The sequence below is a fragment of the Acomys russatus genome, chromosome 4 (genome assembly GCF_903995435.1).
Source record: "Acomys russatus chromosome 4, mAcoRus1.1, whole genome shotgun sequence".
Taxonomy (NCBI): domain Eukaryota; kingdom Metazoa; phylum Chordata; class Mammalia; order Rodentia; family Muridae; genus Acomys; species Acomys russatus.
Window position 1 is genome coordinate 55,199,441 of NC_067140.1, and position 16,065 is coordinate 55,215,505.

The following is a 16,065-nucleotide window of genomic DNA, read 5'->3' on the forward strand; positions in this document are numbered from 1 at the left end:
CCTTAGATATTTAGAGGTTTTCAATGGACAAAGTGTTGTGAGACAGAGTCTTGGCACACTGCACATCTCACAGCGGAAGCATCCCAACCTGGTTTCTTCTCCAGCAACGGCTACTTCCCAGAGGTCTTTCTTCCCTTGCTTTGGTCTCTTTGCTGAACCTATACTTTAGCTCTTTTGTGACTTCTACGAGGCATCAATATCCTTTCAGTAATTCCCTCTCTGATGAAGTCAGCCAAAGGTAGCTTTCAGCCGTTTGCATTTAGGAACCCCAGCAGGCTAGATAGATAGCTCACTTGGTAAAGTGCTTGCCGTCCAACATAGACCTGAGTTTGATCCTCAGAACTGACATTAGAAAGGTGGATATTATGGGCTGGAGAGATGGCGCCGAGGTTAAGAGCACTGTCTTTCCAAAGGTCCTGAGTTCAATTCCAGCACCCACATGGTAGCTCACAACAGCCCATAAAGAGATCGGGTGTCCTCTTCTGGCATACAGGCATACATGCAGGCAGCATACTGTACAAATAATAAATAATTTTTTTAAAAGGCATTAGTCAGGTGGTGGCAGTGCACACCTTTAATCCCAGCCTTTGGGAGGCAGAGGCAGGCAGATTTCTGTGAATTTGAGGCTAGCCTAGTCTACAGAGTTCCAGGATACCAGGTCTACACAGAGAAACCCTGTCTTGAAAAAAAAAAAAGTGGGCATTGTAGTGCAAGTTTGTGAAAGATTCTGTCTCATAAAACAGGATGGGTAGCACCAGAAAAAGGACGCCTTACTCCCACACACTCACACATACAGTTGCATGCAACCGGCACACACGTACACACAGGAGACCCTGGCAATACATTTCTGATCCATTTGCAGTTCTAATGTGCAAGTGGTTCTGCATAAGAGTTCATGGAAGCCAAACAGGAAATATCTAGCTCTCTTGGTGCTGTTATTAAAATCAACAGTTGTGGGAAAAATTGCTTCTGGAGAGTGTGTCTATAATACACACACACACACACACACACTAGCTTTACTGAGGTATGTAACATACTATAATTCTCACCATTTTAAATCATACTAGATATAACTAAATGAATCGCCTGAGACTTTAGGATTCCCCAACATTGCCCCTCAAAAGTAAAAGCAAAGTAGACAAAACCATTATTAGCACAGTCTAGCAATTTTCATTCTGATTGGTCCTTTTTTCTGCTTGTTTGCTTTTTATTTGTTTGTTTGTTTGTTATTTTACAGTGTTCTGCCTGCAAACCCGAAGAGGGAATCACCATATCTCACTGTAGATGGTTGTGAGCCACCATGTGATTGCTGGGAATTGAACTCATGACTTTTGTAAAAGCAGTCAGTGCTCTTAACCTCTGAGCTATCTTTCCAGCCCTTTTTGTTTGTTTGTTTTTTAAACAATTATTTTGTTTGTTTGCTTTTATTTTGAGACATGAACTCCCCATGCTCCCGCCTCTACCTTTGGAGCGCTGAGACTACAGGTGTGCGCTTCCTGGTCTGCGATGCCTGTTTTAAGTAAACTTTTGTGTGTTTTACAGACGCAGGGAAACAGTGTGTATCTAAATGATATGTGTACCATCAAAGTCTCTTGTTTTTCAAGACAGGGTTTCTCTGTGTAGCCTTGGTTGGTCTGGACTCTCTTTGTAGACCAGGCTGGCCTCGAACTCAGAGATCTGCCTACCTCTGCCTCCCTAGTGCTGGGATTAAAGGCGTGCGCCACCACGCCCAGCTTCATCCAAGTCCTTTACGTGGAGTACTCCAGAAGATTTCCTTTAGGAAATAATGTCTGATCTCTTCGATGACGGAAGTTTGTGTACAGTTGCTTTCTGCGTAATGCCACTCGTGTCTACGACTTCCTCAGCCACCAAACTCTTAATTCAACTCACCTACATCCTTCTTGCAAACCCCGCCTCTGTAATGGACCTCCCTGATTGGTTGCTACCCTATGACGCCATCAGATTGCGACCCCGGAGCGGCTAGCCGCGCTGTCATGTGGCGGGCTGTACACAGCTGGCTACGGGTTCTTGTGCATTGGCGGGTGGCGCTCTGGTCACATAACTTAGCCAGGACTTGGGGTGACTGTCGGAAGGCGATGGCCGAGGCAGTGTCTGCCGAGGCCGAGGCTGCGGGCGGGCTGAAGGCTCTGGTTCAGCAAAATGGAGACGCTGGTAGCGAATCGAGCGGAGATGCGCGCCTGGAGCAGGCGGCGGTAGGAGAACAGGTCCCGGGAAGCGGGGAGCAGGCCCAGGGAAGCGAAGAGCTGGTCCCGGGGGACGGAGAACAGGCTCCAGCTCCAACTCCAGTCGCCGAGTCAAGCAAGAGGAAGAAGAGGCGAGGCGCCACTGGGGACCGGGTCGTGCCGCCCCCGAAGAAACGGCGGACTGGGGTCAGCTTTGGTGATGAGCACTTTGCAGAGACCACCTACTACTTTGAGGGCGGCCTGCGCAAGGTGCGGCCCTATTACTTTGACTTCCAGACCTACTGTAAAGGTCGCTGGGTGGGCCGCAGCTTGTTGCACGTCTTCAGCACCGAGTTTCGATCCCAGCCACTGGCCTACTACGAGGCTGCTGTCCGGGCGGGACGCCTGCATCTCAACGAGGAACCAGTTCAGGACCTCAACATCGTGCTCAAGGTGGTGTCCCATGGGCCGGCCAGAATTAGGGTTTGGCGAAAGGCGTAAAGGGGTTTTTTGTTTGTTTGTTTGTTTCCAGGCTCAGCTTATAAATGCTGGTGTAAAGTGATAGCAATTGAGAAATAATCTCGTTTTCCTCCGGAGATTCGTTTGGTTCTGCTTCCCACATCCTCAAGAACACAGCCTTTCCAGGCTCTAAAACTCAACCTGCTCTTCCTCCCCAGAAAGGCGTTTGTTTCCAAGAAACAGAAATGGAAATTCTCATGTTGCATTTATATTTGTCTTGTGGCAAGTGCACTGCCTACTTTGGACCCTGCAAGATAGACATCTGTAAAAAACAATAGTAGTAGATACATCATTCATATATTTTTAAAAAAGATTTATTTACTTATCTGCTTGCATGTACACTTGCATTACAGAAGAGGCACCAGATCTCATTACAGATGGCTGTGAGCCACCATGTGGTTGCTGGGAATTAAACTCAGGACCTTTGGAAGAGCAACCAGTCCTCTTAACCTCTGAGTCATCTCTCCAGCCCACCCCGCTCTCCCTTTTTTTTTTTTTAAGGTTTATTTATTATGTATACAGTGTGCCTGCCTGCCAGAAGGGGGTACCAGATCTCATTGTAGATGCTTATTAGCCATCATGTGCTTGCTGGGAATTAAACTCAGGACCTTTGGAAGAGCAACCAGTGCTCTTAACCTCTGAACCATCTCTCCAGCCCCTGCATTTTTTTTTAAAATGTGATTTTTTTTTTTTTTAATTTATTATGTAGCCGGGCATGGTGGCACACACCTTTAATCCCAGTACTGGGGAGGCAGAGGCAGGTGGATCGCTGTGAGTTCAAGGCCAGCCTGGTCTACAAAAGCGAGTCCAGGACAGCCAAGGCTACACAGAGAAACCCTGTATGTGTGTGTGTGGAGAGGGATATTTATGTATGTCTTCTGCCTGCATGTATGCCTACATGCCAGAAGAAGGCACCAGATCTCACTATAGATGGTTGTGAGCCACCATGTGGTTGCTGGGATCCTTGGAAGAGCAGCCAGTGCTCTTAACCCTGTGAGGCACAAAGTTATGCATTTTGTGTGCTCTAACACTAAACCTTTGGGGAGTATTGCAACAGTGCAGTTATCAAAGTTTGTGTTCATATTAACACTTAAAGTATTTGTCATAGATCCTGATCTGTATAGAATTAGGAATTCGGGGATAGATACTAGGCAGGTGCTTTGGGTTTGTTTTGTTTTGTTTGTTTTTGTTTTTAAATTCTACAAGATCCCTGTCATTAAAACTGGCTTACCATGGTTGTAAGGAGAAAAGGACAATTTCCGGATTTGGGAATTATCTCTTTCATACTGATTTTGAAAACCACAGGTCTGTTGTAATCTTCACATTTGCAGGTAAGAAAATTGAGTTCTAGAGAGTTTAAAGTGACTTGCCCAAGAGTATGCACTGAGCATGTGTCAAGTGTAGGTGTAGAGCCAGGGCTCTGGACTTACAGCTTGGTGTTGTCTGTTGGAGGTCATAATCGGTAGGGAATAGAGGTTTCCCCCTACTTAAAAGGTATTTGCTTTGAAATATGAATTTGTATCAGGATGTTGAGATGGCTCAACAGGGAAAGGCCCTTGCCACTAAGACTCAAAACTTCTTGTCACATGACTCACAACCTTTACACATGAACACACACAAATGTAAAACATTTTTACATGCAGCTTTATTGTAAAGATTATGCAAAGAAGCAAAATCAGAAACCATCCATGATCTCACCACCAAGCGGCTTAATCATCTTTGTGTATCTGTCAAAACTAACTGCCTGCGTGTGTTTTTACAAAGTGACACCATACCACGCCCCCTTCTTTTTCTGTTTAATGCTTTACTGTGACGTATAGTTGACTATCTATAGGGTACCTATAGGCTGTGACTGGTTACCTATATTTTTGACAGGACAATGATTTCTTGCGGAACACAGTGCACAGGCACGAGCCGCCGGTCACAGCAGAGCCTGTCCGTCTGCTAGCTGAGAACGAACATGTGGTCGTTATAGACAAGCCGTCCTCCATTCCTGTCCACCCCTGTGGCCGCTTCCGACACAACACGGTCATCTTCATCTTAGGCAAGGAGCACCAACTGAAGGGGCTACACCCGCTGCATCGGCTCGATCGCCTTACCTCAGGAGTGCTCATGTTCGCCAAGACAGCTGCGGTCTCCGAGAGGATTCATGAGCAGGTTCGGGATCGGCAGGTGAGCCAGACTCTTGTCTGCTGTAGACCGCCTCCTGGGCTCACATGTGCTTTGTGCTAGAGAGGCGTCATGAAGTTCTCGAATGAAGGGCACCTACAACCTTCCTACACCTAAAGTTCCAAAGTCAGACTGTCCTGTATGTTTCAGAAGGTCTTTGGAAAATGGCACATTACTGTTTCTTGGTAGTTCTGAAAACATTAAACCGTGTCAAAGGTTTTGAGGCGAGCTCGCTTAGTAGGGAGACTGGATGAAGATGGAAGGGGTATGGCTAAGATACTGGTGGTGACTATGGTCTTGAGACTTGGCATTCCGGATCTGGATCATAATGCATTTATTGAGCACATGCAAGACTCATTTCCCAGCACATTAGAGTGTGTGTGTGTTATATATGTACCGTGTGTGTGTGTGTGTGTGTGTGTGTGTGTACGCACGTGTACTGCATGCGTGCATGGTGCCTGCAAATGTCAGGAGAACAGATCTCCTGGGACTGGACTTAGAGATGGTTGTGAACCTACCATGTAGATGCTGGGAACTGAAGCCAGGTCCTCTGCAAGAGCAGCAGTTGATCGTAACTGCTGAGCCATCTCTCCAGCCCCTGATTTCATATTTTCTAGACGAGGTGTGGGCTGTGCAGAGCTTCAATAGTAACTTACCCAGGATGGTGAAACTGACAAAGCTGCCATTTGCATTTGACTCATCCCCTCTCAGGTGCATTGGTGTGCTCTGCAGAGGGTATACACTCTGCATTCTCACTTTCGTCTGACTGTTTTCCTTTTCCTCCTGTGCAGCTGGAGAAGGAATATGTATGCCGGGTGGAAGGGGAGTTCCCGGACAAGGAGGTGATTTGCAAGGAACCCATCTTAGTGGTATCTTACAAGGTAGGGGTGTGCCGTGTGGATCCCCAGGGCAAGCCCTGTGAGACTGTGTTCCAGAGGCTGAGCTACAATGGCCACTCCAGTGTGGTCCAGTGCCGACCACTTACAGGCCGCACTCACCAGATACGTGTCCACCTCCAGTTCTTGGGCCACCCCATTCTCAACGACCCCATCTACAATTCAACTGCCTGGGGTCCTTCTCGAGGCCAGGGTGGCCACATTCCAAAAACAGACGAGGAACTGCTCCGGGACCTAGTTGCAGAACATCAGGCCAAAGAAAGCCTGAATATGCTCAGTCTCTGTGACGGTGACCTGGCCCCAGGACTCGTGAACTCTACAGCTTGCTCCTCAGAGTTAGGCAAGGACAGCCTAGAAGAGTTGACTACAGCATCCCGGAAGCTAGATGGAGCAGCTGATGCAGCCTCTCAGCACCTGGGCACAGCAGAGAAGGCAATTAAAGCAGATGTTACAACTCAAGAAACAGACCCACTTTGTGCAGAGTGCCGGCTATTGAGACAGGATCCCTTGCCCCAGGATCTTGTGATGTTCCTGCATGCCCTCCGCTATAAAGGACCAGACTTTGAGTATGTCTCGCCCATGCCAGCCTGGGCACAGGCTGACTGGCAAGAAGGCTGAGGGACATGGCCATTGGAAGAATGGCTTCTTGGGTTGGAACAAGGGTGGGCCTCAGGCTGGGACTGACCCCATCTGTTAATGCTCAGGGTTTGGGGAGGGGTGAGGTTTCACTGTAAGGAACCCACTTGTACTTGCTACCTCCTTCCTTCTAGCTTGTTTGGGGCTTTCAGATCGGTAAATATATCATTTTTTTCTAATGCCTTGTCCGTCTGTTTTCTTACAATCCCTCCCTGCTTCACCCAGAGCTTACTATCGAATCTAGGTCCATTTGCAAGGAAGGCAAGGGTTCTTACAGCTAAACGCCAAGCCCCTCAGTGTTTGTGAGTTTCTCTTTGTAGCTCAGGCTGCTCTTGGATAGCCTACAGCTGCCTCCAAAGCAGGAATACAGGCCTGAAGCACCATGCCTTGCTTTTTAAACAATTAAGATAAAAATTCACATAGCATAAAATTAACCACTTGCCAGGCAGTGATGGTGCACACCTTTAAATCCCAGCACTTGAGAGGCAGAGACAGGCAGATCTCTGTGGGTTCGAGGTCAGCCTGGTCTACAAAGCAAGTCCTGGACAGCCAAATCTAACACAGAGGGACTCTATTTCAAAAAACAAATAAAATAAAATAAATTAATAAAAATATGCAAAGGGTTCTGGTTAACACCAAAAAACAAAAACAGTCAAAGAAGGCTAAAGGCTGCTCCCCCACGCTTGGCTCAGAACTAAGTCTTAAAAGAGCTGATGATGTATATCCCCCAGCACTGACAACTCTTCCCTGGTAACTTCCTAATCAACAGGGCGGGAGTCTTCCTGAACCTGGAGCCAAGAGGATGAAGACCCATTTCTTGGCACTTAAGCAGTAAATGCTATTAATGTTTTGTGTTTTGTTTTTTGTTCTTGTTTTTGTTTTGGTTTTTTGAGACAGGGGTTCTCTGTGTAGCCCTGATTGTCCTGGACTCCCTTTGTAGACCAGGCTGGCCTCACACTCACAGCGATCTGCCTGTCTCTGCCTCCTGAGTGCTGGCGCCCAGAGCTATTAATGTTTTAATTATGTATTTTTTAAAATATTTATTATGTATACAATATCCTGCCTGCCCACCAGGAGAGGGCTGTAGATCTCATAGATGGTTATGAGCTACCATATGGTTGCTAGGAATTGAATTTAGGATCTCTGGAAGAACAGACAGTGCTCTTAATCTCTGAGCCATCTCTCCAGACCCAATTATGTATTTTCTTATCAATCCTTCCTCACAGTCTTTCAGAGACTGGGGGTTGGAGTGCTCTGTCCAGAGTCATATGAGGAGTAACTTTGGTTTCTATGGAGAACGTTCTTTTGAGCAGAGGCCTGTTGATGTACTTTAAAAGGTTAAAAAGTTGCAACCGTTCTTCTCCTCCAAAGCTGAAAGTTGTGACTGTTCCAGCAGATGGCACCTCTCACTCTTTTATCACTCCAATATTTATACTTTTTTTTTTCTTTTTGGTTTTCGAAACAGGTTTCTCTGTGTACACCCTTGGCTGTCTGTAGACTCGCTTTGTAGACCAGGCTGGTGTTGAACTCACAGTGATCCATGAGTGCTGGGATTAAAGGTGTGCACCACCATGCCTGGCTTGTTTTGTTTTTGTTTTTAGAGACAGGGTTTCTCCGTGTAGCCGTGGCTGTCCTAGACTCACTTTGTAGACCAGGCTGGCCTCGAACTCACAGAGATCCACCTGCCTTTTCCTCCCAAGTGCTGGGATTATAGGCGTGTGTCACCATGCCTGGCAGGATAAATATTTTTTCAAATGGGCTTCCAATTCATTTTTTTTTCACTCTTGATTTTTATGTTTAATCATTTTTATTTTGTATGTGAGTGTTTGGCCTGCAGTTTTGTAAGTGTACTGCATGAAGGCTTGGTCTCCAGGGAGTCCAGACCCCCTGGAACTGGATTAACAGCCACCTGGTGTAAGCTGCCATCTTCATGTTAGGACCTGACCCAGTCCTCTGCTCAGAAAGTTACGTGCTCTGAACTGCTGCGCCATCTCTCAGCCCTAGATTTTTCTAGTGTATTATAGTTTTCAGAACACCACAAGCTTTTCCTTTGTGAAAATATCTCACCTGGGGCTGGAGAGGACTCAGCAGCTAGGATGACAAGCTGCTCTTTCAGAGGACCCAGGTGTGATTCTTGCAGAGGACCCAGGTGTGATTCTTGCAGAGGACCCAGGTGTGATTCTTGCAGAGGACCCAGGTTTGATTCTCGCAGAGGACTCAAGTTTGATTCTTTCAGAGGACCCAGGTGTGATTCTCGCAGAGGACCCAGGTTTGATTCTCGCAGAGGACCCAGGTGTGATTCTTGCAGAGGACCCAGGTTTGATTCTTGCAGAGGACCCAGGTTTGATTCTCGCAGAGGACCCAGGTGTGATTCTCGCACTTACATGGTCGTTCACAGCCATCTGTAGCTCTAGATCAAGGGAATCTGATGTCAGCTTCTGGCCTCAGTAGGCATGTGGTGCACAGGTGCAGGCAAAACACCCATACACATAAAATACAAATCAAATCTTTGAAAAGGGTCTGCAGTGATGGTCCTGGAGTTAAGAGCTCAGTGGTCAAGAGCACAAACTGCCCTTCAGAGAACTTGAGTTTGGCTCCCACCATCTAAACAGAAAACTTAGAATCATCTATAGCTCAGTTCCTGAGGATCCAACACCCTAGTCTCTAAGGGTACCAGGCATGCACATGTTGCACAGATGTGCAGCCAGGCAAGACATTTATACACATAGAATACAAATAAATAATGAATTAAGAATAATTAACAAGATGTACCTAATTTTTTTTGTTGTTGGTTTTGTTTGTTGTTGTTGTTTTTTCGAGACAGGGTTTCTCTGTGTAGCTTTGGCTGTCCTAGACTCACTTTGTAGACCAGCCTGGCCTTGAACTCATAGAGATCCGGCTGCCTCTGCCTCCCAAGTGCTGGGATTAAAGGTGTGTGCTACCATGTGCCAGCCTATCGTTGCTGTTTTGAGAGTCTCCCACAAAGTAGCTCAGGCAGGAATAGGACTACTAGGCCATGTTCCTGCTATTTCAGCATCCTTAAATGCTTCGTTTATAATTCTGCAACTTCCCCTTCCCCGGCTTCAACTACCTTGAGACCAGGTGGCACAGGAATCAGGTTGAGTCTGGTTGGCTGGCTCAGGAGACTGCCCCCAGCAAAAAGGCTAACAGGCTTACACTATACAGATGTCTCTGTGTCTTTATTAATGACCTTCCCACAAAAACCCTCCCACAACATATATGGGTGCTAGTATTTGAACTTGGTTAATCATTTTACCAGCTAAGTCATCTCTATACAGTCCCATTTTATTTTGATACAAGGCTTCACTAGTTCCCCAGGCTGACCTTGAACTTTTTTTTTTTAACCCTTGAGACATTTCTCCAGTCTCAGAAAACTGCTTTTCAAACAAACCATATTGGAATGCAAAAGCAACTATAAATGTTGGAATACAAGTTCCTTTTGTTTTTGTTTGTTTGTTTGTTTATTTTGAGACAGGGTTTCCTAGCACTTGGGAGACAGAGGTAGGTGGATTGCTGTGAGTTCAAGGCCAGCCTGGTCTACAAAGTGAGTCCAGGACCCAAAACCAAAACCCAAAAGTGCATGCTTTCTATTGGTGGCTGAAGCTCATTGATTTATTTAAAAATGTTTTCAATCAGAGATTATGAAAATAAGGATCCTCCCCCGCCCCCCACCCATACCCCCATACCCCACCCCCACCCTTACCCCCCATAGGCTACTGAATTGTCTGCTAGGACAGAACATGAACAGGAAGACATGGCTGAAGATAACAGACTCAAAGTGCTCAGGCTACAGAGGTGTCAGCACTCTCAAGGGATTTGGACCTAAAATGGAGGAGCCTGGGGGCTGGGGGGCGCACAGGTTTCTGGAACACTGGGCTAGGCGCGCTCCTCACTGGAGCATGTAAAACCTCCACCCCATGGGATCACTAAGAACTCTCCGCTACCTGGTACCACACAGGATGGGGGTTAAAAGTCATGGAGTCAAGAGCTTTGGGTTCCACTGTCCTGTCAGGAGCTTGGAGGAGTTAATCTTTCAGTGTAAAATAATAATAATAAAAAAAATAGAATATGAAAATGTCTGCCATGACCACAGGGTTCTGCAGAGGCAAAGGGACATATTCCACATAAGATGCACGGTGCTTGTGGTTATATATAAAAGATGAAGGCCAAGGCTACACAGAGAAACTCTGTCTCCTCGAGAAACCAAAAAAAAAAAAAAAAAAAAAAGATAAAGGCATTTAAGTGCGAGTTGAATGAATTTGCCTGATAATTTTACAAGAGGAAAATCTCTGTTCTTTCCTCTATTCCGAATGCTCTTCTCTGGTTAAATCCAGAAGATTCGGCTTCTTGTCTTGTGGAAAGGCAGTCCTTTTCTCGTGCTTGAGTAGTTTCCAGATCTTACCAAGATTTAAAATGTCATGGCCATCTTGGTGATGTATACATTGAAAACAAAACCCAGAGCATGCTGGAGGGCTGGACGAGGCAGCATTTGTAATGCAAAGCAGTATTTCAAGATCAGAACAGGCAGCGTGCTGGGATAGCCTTGTAATCCTGGCATTTGGGAAGGTGAGGCAGGATGGTTTTGAATTTGAGGCTAGCCTGGACTACATGGTGAGGCTGTTTCAAAGCAACAATAAAAACCAACCACCTCCAGCACCCGCAGAGTAAGAGCTTAAATAACTGAAACCTCTTACCTCAGAGCTAAGTCACTTCCTGTTCCAGACCATGGCTGAACAGCTTAGCTGAAGTTATGTACTTTGTGCTGTTTTTACTTTGTAAGAAATCCAGTACATTTTCTGATTCCTAGAAAGTCTCTTTATTTGCTTTTTCTTCATCTGTGCGATCATAACGTTCCAAAAGCTGCCTTTCAAATATTTCATTCCTTTCAATCCCAATACTGCAAACAAAACACCTCCTGAGACTAATAATGTTAGATAAAATCTAATAGGAATTAAAATCCGAAAGAGTATTAAACTATTTCCATCCTGTAAATTATAAATTCACATTAGTGAAAGCCCAAGGCAAAAAAGGAACACCCGACGAGGATGGGATTCGAACCCACGCGTGCAGAGCACAATGGATTAGCAGTCCATCGCCTTAACCACTCGGCCACCTCGTCCCAGAAGCTCATTCTTTCCTGGCAGATATAGGGAGTAGTAACAGAGGGCTGTGACGCAATATCACGGAAGTCGCCATTTTGTACGGAAGCCAACAGTACGATTGTTTGCTGCAAACAATCGAAAGAAGATGGCCGTTCTCAGAATAACAGAGGCGACGAAAATTCTGTAGAAAACGAGAAAAGCTCGAGGGAACTTAAGTCAGCGCAGAGGAGGACAGAAAAGTTTAAATAAGTCTTAGGGGTAGGGCCGGTCTGGAGCCTAAGGGGTGGGGTCGGCGCGGCCGGCCGCATTGCGCATGCGCGCCGCTTGGCGGTTAGATTTGAATGTTTCACGGACACTTGCGTTGTGAGGTGACGTATAATTCTGAGGCGCGCGCGAACTCCCCCCCAAACAAGTCCAGGAAGTGGACTGTGGCGGGTAAGAACGCTCCTTTCTGTTCTGGGCTCCTGAGAGGGCTTGGGTTTGGTCTGAGAGCTGAAGGGCCGGCGCGGGCTGGGGAGGGCGGTGTCGGAAGGGCCCGGAACGCGCCGGCACCCGCGGCCCGCTCGCCTCCTCCTCCTGCTCCACCTCGACCGGCGCCGTTCGCTTCCCCGCTCCTAACGGTGCTCCATCCCGGCCGGGCCCTCCCGAGGGTTCCTCGTGTAGGCTCCCGGATCTTGCACCACTGCCTTTCTTCATCCTTGGCTCCCGGTGGGTGTGTGTTTCTGACGGAGTTTCCCTGGCTGCAGTGTTGGGAGGCCGTGAGTGGATGTTAACATTCTAGGCTCGCCTGAGCACGATAATAAGAGTTTCGGGTTTCTGCAGGTCCAACATTAAGAGGGTCAACATCAGCGTGGCACAGATTAGATTATAATACTCCCTTTCCGTCATCAGCCTTTTGGGTGGGAATAAAAATATTGCTGACTGCGATTTTTTAAAATGTATTAGACGTCCTGGCTTGAGTAAGGATGGCTGCCATAAGATCATATATTTGAGTGGCTAGTCACCAGACCGCGGCACTGTTTGAAAGGACTAGAGGGATTAGGAGGGTGTGGGCTTGTTGGAGGAAGGGTGACAGTGAGCACGGGCTTTGAGGTTTCCTAGCTTCTGCCTGCCATCTGTGGAAGTTCTCGGCTACTCCTCTAGCGTCGTGTTTGCTGCCACGCTAGTCTCAGAAACTGTAAGCAAGCCCCCAATGAGCTGCTTCCTATTGTAAGACTTGTTGTCGTGGTCGTGGTGTCTCTTTCTTCACAGCAGTAGGACAAGTGACTAACCGATGTTAACAGAGATAGAGGCTCTCGCTAAAAGCCAGAGCACTTTATTCCAGACACTAAGGTTGACGTTAGTTTTCACTTTAATTGAAATTGGTTTCAGTTGAGTTTCTCTTAGGCCTTGTACTAAAATAGACTTCAAGGGGATGGCATTCCATTGGTCAAATTGTTGGAGGAACAATTTATAGATATGGAAGGAGAGGGTATTGTAAGGCTTTTGGTCATTAAAGGTTAGGTTCCAGAAATGTACTTCGTTTGTTTGTTTGTTTTTGAGATAGGGTTTCTCTGTGTAGCCTTGGCTGTCTTGGACTCGCTTTGTAGACCAGGGTAGCCTCGAACTCCCATCAATCCGCCTGCCTCTGCCTACCGAGTGCTGGGATAAAAGGGGTGCGCCACCACCGCCCGGCTCAGAAGTGTACTTCTTGACTGTATGAATGGCTGAAAACCTTTACAAGTAGATAAATGCCTGTAAATGGAGTAAAGTGTTTGGAACGGTGCTGTGAATGATGTGTTTGATACTAAGAGAATAAGGGAAGATACTGACTCCCAATACTGCATAGGGTGAGCCTTTCCAGTAGAATTTTCTGTGAAAATGATAATATTTTATATTTGCACTGTCCAACGTGGTCTCCATTAGCAATCATTTTTGAGCACTTAAAGTATAGTTATGGTTATCAAAGAAATGTAGCTATGGTTACAAAAAAAAAAACCCTGAATTTTAATTTGTTTCATTTTAATTTCAGTGTATATAACTATTGAATTTGACAGCATAAGTCTAAAGTCTATATCAATGGAGACTGGAAAATATTTACTGTAGGATTTATTTTACTGTATAAATTCTGGAGTGGACAAAGAGGCAGATAGTATTTTAGGCTTGGCTGGCTGCATTCTGTGTGATGTTCTTTGTCACATGATTTTTTTTTTTTTTAAGACTTATATATTATGGTCTTCCTGTATGTACACATGCACACCAGAAGAGGGTGCATTAGATCTCATTATTGATGATTGTGAACCACCATGTGTTTGCTGGGAGTTGAACTCAGGACCTTTGGAAGAGCAGCCAGTGCTCTTAACCTCTGAGCCATTTCTCCAGTCCCCTGTTGTTATTTTCTTCAATTAAAAAAAAATTCTCAAAGACTGTTTTGGTCCAGTGTTGAAGCTTTGCAGACCCCTAGATTATTTAAACTAGTAATTCTCAAACCTTTTTGTTCAAACAATCCAAAAGAAATACCTAACAGTTCCACTTATTATATAGCTAGGTTCAATAAACTTAATAAGTATGTCTTAACAATTTAGTAGCCATTTGATAAATATAAGTTGAAGGAAAAGATAATATGCTTTTTTCAAGCTAGGTGTAGTGGTACACGCCTTTAATCCCAGTACTCTGGAGGTAGAGGCAGGTGGATCAATGTGAGTTCAAGGCCAGCCTGGTCTACAAAGTGAGTCCAGGACAGCCAGGGCTACACAGAGAAACCCTGTCTTGAAAAACAAAACAAAACAAGACAAAAAGATGAGCTGAACTTGAAGCTATTCCTAAAAAACAGTGGTTCTCAACCTTCCTATTGCTGCAACCCTTTAATATAGTTCTTCATGCTGTGGACACCCTCAGCCTTAAAACTGTGTTGCAGCCGGATGTAGTGACATAACTCTTTAATCCCAGCACTTAGTAGGCAGAGGCAGGTTCTAGACCAGCCTGGGCTACACAGGGAAACCTGTTTTAAAACCAAAAAAAAAAAAAAGTTGCCACTTCATAACTGTAATTCTGCTACTGTTATGACTTGTAAATATGTGATATGCAGGGTATCTAATATGGGGCCCCTGAGAAAGGGGCATTTAGTCCCCAAATGGGTAGTGATCGATAGGTTGAGAACCACAACAGGTTGAGAAGAGACAAATATTTTTGCTAGTAGCTGTAAGTGCGACATGTTTCCTTGTGAGGTATACTTATTCAGCAGATAGTCACTGAGCTCCTGCCATTTTAAAGCACGGCTATACTGTAACAAGAAACTTAGGACACAACACCCTATTTCCGCTTTTCTGCTTTGGCAAAGGTACTTTGGAGAGGTGATAGAAGCACCTGTTAATTTATATAATAGAATTTTGTTTGTTTTTCAAGACAGGGTTTCTCTGTGTAGCCTTGGCTGTCCTGGACTCGCTTTGTAGACCAGGCTGGGCTCGAACTCACAGTGATCCGCCTGCCTCTGCCTCCCAAGTGCTGGGATTAAAGGCGTGCGCCACCACTGCCCAGTTCTGTCCACACTTCTTCACTTGCAAATGTTCATTGCAATGAGACATTGGTCTGGTTCAAGGTCTCTGGCTTCTGTGACACCATCAATATTGGACCATCACTGGGACTCCTCCCAGTTATCTGGTTGTTGCCCTGTGTCATGGAGATCCTGCAGCTTTGGAACAGCAGGACTGGCCCTTTCACATGTCCCAACCATTCACAGATGATATAGATTTTGGGGTGGGCCATTTCAGAGCCCTGGATCTGAGCCTGGGTGGTAGCAGAGATGGCCAGCCCACTGGCTCTCCTATATCCACACCATCAGGGCAGACTCTTTAGTGCTGGTCTGGCTAGGCCATTCAATGTGGCCATCCACAGGAGGCAAGGTCAGCTTTCCTGCTCTCATGCCCTTGGGGCTGGCTCACCTGCACCCATGCCTCCAGAGCTAGCTCCACTGTGCTGCCCCGTCAAGACGCAGGACCCACTTTCCCAAGTGCTACAACCTGTGAGGGGCTGGGTCAGCTCTCACACTCTCACCCTTGGGGCTGGCTCACCTGTGCCTTTGTCATCAGGGCCAATTCCACTGTGTTGCCCAAGGGAGGTGCAGAGCCCACTCTTCCAGGTGCTGTCTCTAGTGAGGGGACAGGGCCAGCCTTCACACTTTCATGCCCTCAGGGCCAGATCTACTGACTACTGCAGGGGGCGGTCATCACCCCCACACCATGCCACCTCATGGAGATGAGTGTTGGGGCCAGCTCTCCCATAGTCTTGCCCCTGAGCCTGGCTCACCTGTGTCTCCTTGACCAGGGCCAGCCCTACCCTGCTGACCAGGTGAGGTACAGGGCCTGCTCTCATGAGTGCTGCAGCCAACAAGGAGCAGGACACTCTCTCCAGAGCTCATGACCCTGTGGCAGCTTTTCTGACTGATGGAGGTGGCAAGGAGGTAATATGAGCCATGGACATTGACACTGACCTTTGACACTGCGTAGCCTAGGACACAGACATGGCCCTCAGCTTCAGCTCGGGCTTTTGAAATTACCATGG

At 46.5% G+C, this 16,065-nt stretch overlaps 1 protein-coding gene and 1 non-coding gene across 3 annotated transcripts; one reads left to right on the plus strand and one right to left on the minus strand.

The window, feature by feature from the left end:
- Nucleotides 1-1,994: 1,994 nt before the first annotated feature.
- Nucleotides 1,995-6,642, plus strand: Rpusd2 (RNA pseudouridine synthase domain containing 2). 2 transcript variants are annotated; one of them, XM_051144393.1, is made up of 3 exons: nucleotides 1,995-2,636; nucleotides 4,578-4,874; nucleotides 5,663-6,640. In XM_051144393.1, exons 1-3 carry the CDS (start codon nucleotides 1,995-1,997, stop codon nucleotides 6,383-6,385), a joined length of 1,662 nt encoding a protein of 553 aa, XP_051000350.1. In that variant the 3' UTR covers nucleotides 6,386-6,640. The 2 variants fall into 2 exon arrangements, with proteins under 2 accessions (XP_051000350.1, XP_051000351.1); XM_051144394.1 differs by having other exon boundaries at nucleotides 2,020-2,453; nucleotides 5,663-6,642.
- A 4,819-nt stretch (nucleotides 6,643-11,461) lies between these two features.
- On the minus strand, nucleotides 11,462-11,543 carry Trnas-gcu (transfer RNA serine (anticodon GCU)). Its single transcript has one exon. It is a non-coding gene; the product is annotated as a tRNA-Ser (tRNA).
- Nucleotides 11,544-16,065: the final 4,522 nt, after the last annotated feature.